This window comes from Vanessa atalanta, chromosome 5 (genome assembly GCF_905147765.1).
Source record: "Vanessa atalanta chromosome 5, ilVanAtal1.2, whole genome shotgun sequence".
NCBI classification, from domain to species: Eukaryota; Metazoa; Arthropoda; class Insecta; order Lepidoptera; family Nymphalidae; genus Vanessa; species Vanessa atalanta.
The window spans coordinates 240,023-244,224 of NC_061875.1; the positions used below are offsets into that span (position 1 = coordinate 240,023).

At 36.9% G+C, this 4,202-nt stretch overlaps 1 protein-coding gene across 1 annotated transcript; it reads left to right on the plus strand.

The window, feature by feature from the left end:
- Positions 1-1,368: 1,368 nt before the first annotated feature.
- On the plus strand, positions 1,369-3,942 carry LOC125064287. Its single transcript, XM_047671248.1, has one exon. It carries the CDS (start codon positions 1,369-1,371, stop codon positions 3,940-3,942), a length of 2,574 nt encoding a protein of 857 aa, XP_047527204.1.
- Positions 3,943-4,202: the final 260 nt, after the last annotated feature.

Below are 4,202 nucleotides of genomic sequence, written 5' to 3' on the forward strand. Positions count from 1 at the left end.
ACGAGCTACCGGGAGTGAGTGGTGGTCATCGGAGCCCTACTACTCCAAGGGGAAGCAGGAAGTTTGGAATTCACACCAATATATTGTGGATAGAGTGAAGTAAATTTAAAAAGTGAAACTGTGAGTACATTTAAAATTATAATAATTTGAAAAAAGAAGATATAAACTCAGAAAATATTTTATTAATTTACTTAGTAGTTTTAGTATTCTTAGTATTTAATAAATTTAGAAAAAATTGTATATTTGACTTAGAATAATTTTACAAAAATTGTAAGTACGGGGAATCCATGTTCGATTTCAGTTTGAGCTATTGTAATACTAAAACACTTAGAAATAATTTATTTTTAGTTTATTAAAATGGAGTCTCTAATCAACTTTCAATATGATTTATGTTCGCGTATGTGTAAATCAAGGTTGAATTTTAAGAAAAGCCCTAAAGACCGGTTAACAAAGGCTTATATAGAAGGAAGGTTAGAGGCTATTGATCAATTGTGGCTTGAATTCTTATGTGGTCATAAGGATTTAATGAGAAATTACGAACCTAAAATTTTAAATTCTTCAAATTATGTAACGTCTGATAAATATAATGAAACTGAGGAAATTTATTTGGAATACAAATGTGAATTAAAGTCTAAGTTGGTACAGTTTAATATGACACAATGTGGAAGTGGAGCTGACAATGTAAGCACAAGAGCTGCTCAGGTAAAATTACCCAAAATTAATATTCCTACCTTTTCAGGAGTTTACTCAGAATGGGCTTCTTTTAAAGATCTTTTCAAATCTTTAATAATTCAAAATATATCTTTAGACAATGTACAAAAGTTACATTATTTGAAGGGACATCTTGCGGGTGAAGCGGAGCAACTCTTGAGGCATATGCCAATTCAAGAGTCTAATTTTGAAAGGTGCTGGCAGTTACTAGAGGAAAGGTATAACAATAAAAAATACATCTGCCACCACGTTTTAAAACGACTCTTTAGCCAAAAGAATATGTCATTCGAGTCGGCGAATGCATTAAAAGATCTAGTTAACACCACTAATGATTGTTTAGTTACTCTCAAAAATCTAGGTATAGATGTAAATAGCTGGGATGTTTTAATAATTCATATTCTTACTCTGAAGCTGGATCCAGAGTCTCGACGTCAATGGGAGTTTAGTGTATCATCAAATATTTCGTCAGTCGAACTTCCCACCTATACTCAATTTAAAGATTTTTTAACAAATAGATTTCGCGCTATCGAGTTTTTGGGCCCGGTTTCAAAACCAGAAAACAAATTTCAAAATAATTGTAAAGTAAAAACACTTCATGTTGCAAGTTCTGTAACATGTCCGTTATGTTCGGAAGGTCATAAATTAAGTAAATGTAAAATGTTCCATAAAGAAACTGTTGAATCTCGTCGTAAATTTGTTTATGACAATAATGTTTGCTTCAATTGTTTAGGAAGCAATCACTCTGCCAAGGAGTGTCGGACACCTGTTAGGTGTAGTATTTGCAAGCGGACTCATCATTCGCTATTGCATCCTAAGGATGCTAATTCATCTGAGGAAAACAAGACTGAGTGTGTTGTTAATTCTTCAGAAGGTGCCACAACCTCATCTTCGAATGCCTCTCCATCATCCTTTATGATGTCTTGTGTTGCAGCCGGTAAGAAACAACAACAAGTGCTACTTGCCACGGCTTTAGTCAAGGCTATATGTAGGAATGGTAATGAGTACAGCATTCGGGCGCTCCTAGACCAGGGGTCGCAGGCTTCATTTGTAACCGAATCTACGGTACAATATTTGGGTTTAAAGAAAACTGTTTTCACCAGTCAGATAGCAGGGCTGGGAGGAAATAAGGCAATAGTCTCTAAGACTATGGTCACCATGGAAATAAAGTCTCGGTACAAATCAGATTTTAAAATTTTAATAAACGCACACGTGGTAAAGAATATAACCTCTCTCTTGCCAACTAGAAGAGTGGAAGCCAAAGAATGGCAGGAACTTAAAAGCTTAATGCTAGCTGATCCGGAGTACTTCAATTCAAATCATATTGATCTTCTCTTGGGTGCGGACGTATATGGAGTAATTCTGCAGGAAGGTATGAAGAAAAATCCTGAAGGAACGCTGATAGCACAAGCAACCAGTCTCGGCTGGATTCTGTCCGGTACTGTAAGCTGCAACATCAAGCCCTCATCTCGTATAAGTGTAATGCATTGCTGCGAAAGTGAGGATTTATTGAAGAAATTTTGGGAACTTGAATCAGACGTTCCGAAACAAAAATCCAGCATGCTTACAGAGGAAGAAAGGCTTTGCGAACAACTTTTCACTCAGACTACCAAAAGAGATCCCAGTGGGCGGTATATAGTTCGGCTTCCTTTCAAAAATGGATATCCCGAAGTCACAGGATCAAGAGACATAGCCGAAAAACGTCTTAAATCGTTAGAAGTCAAGTTCAGCAAAGACCCGATTCTGAAAACAAAATATCAGGAGGTAATAAGTGAATATCTTAAACTGGATCACATGGAAGAAGTACCAACAGAAGATATAAACAATCCGAGGGCTATATACTTACCACATCACGCCGTTATCAGAAATGATAAAGAAACTACGAAGGTCAGAATTATTTACGATGCATCCTGCAAAGGCAAAAACAACCTATCACTCAATGATCAGTTGTTGGTTGGACCTACCTTGCAGCCAGAGTTGCGGCATATAATCATGCAGTGGAGGTGTTCACCAATTTGTATGTCAGCTGACATCGTAAAGATGTATCGGCAAGTTAAAGTGGAAAGGCAAGATGCAGATTGTCAGAGAATACTGTGGAGAAATAATAAAAACGAGCCTATAAAATATTATAGGCATACTCGAGTTACTTTTGGCACATCTTCTGCTCCATATCTAGCAGTAAAGGCTCTTCAACAAGTTGCTCATGATTATAGTACTGATTATCCGTTGGCAGTCGAAAGAGTTTTCAACGATTTTTATGTAGATGATCTTATGACGGGAGTTCAAACCTGCGAAGAAGGTAAACAAGTATTTGTGGAAATGAACGAACTATTGGGAAAAGCAGGGTTTTCATTACAAAAGTGGAATAGCAATGATGATAGCCTAGTAATGGAGATGAATCAAAAGGAAAATAGGGAAAATGATATAAAGGAAGAAATAAAAATAAAAGAAAATGAAATAACAAAAATTTTGGGACTTACTTGGAACCGCAGTGATGACACCTTCCGCTACGCAGTAAGCCTTCCTCATTTGCAGCAACCTCTAACGAAAAGAAAAATTATATCTGATATTTCACGACTCTACGATCCACTTGGGTGGATAGGGCCAAGCCTTATCATAGCAAAGGTAATGATACAAAAGCTGTGGTTGGCAGGATTGGATTGGGATGAGGAAATTCCAGAAAATTTATTACAAGAATGGTTAACTTACCGTGAAGAACAGATTGTATTAGGTAATATTCGCTTACCAAGGTGGGTTGGGACAAAGTCAAATGATAATCTAGTTGAATTACACGGATTTTGCGACGCATCCAAAACAGCATATGCAGCAGCGGTGTACGTCCGTGTGATTGATTCTAAAGGAAAGGTCAACACGTCTTTGGTTACTGCTAAAACAAAGGTGGCGCCAGTAAAGCAGGTCTCAATACTTCGTTTAGAATTGTGTGGAGCTGTTTTGCTTACAAGGTTGATAATCGAAGTTGCAAGAGTCATGAAAATTGAAAAACACAATCTTCATGCGTGGACCGACTCCACAATTGTTTTTGTAAATCGAGTGTCGGAAATATTAAGTAGCTTAGATCCGCAGACGTGGTGTCATGTGACTTCCAAGGAAAATCCAGCTGATTATGCATCTCGAGAAATTAAACCACCTGATCTGGTGAATAATGAGTTATGGTTTCGTGTGCCGAAATTCATTTCTTGTGAACCCATTAATTATAAGCCAAAAGATTTTTAAACTGAATTAGAAACTGTAAAAGTGTAAAGTGTGATTAGAAATATCTATAAGCACTCTGAGAAGATGGCAACACACTCAAATAATGTTGCACACCTTTTGGCGAAAGTGGACAAAAGAGTATTTTAATCGGTTTTTACAACGCTATAAATGGGCTGTTAATAACAATCCTCAAACTAATATCGGGAACATCGTTTTAGTAAAGGAGGATAATTTACCTCCATGTCGCGGGCTCTATGGTAGAGTCATAGCTACTCATTCTG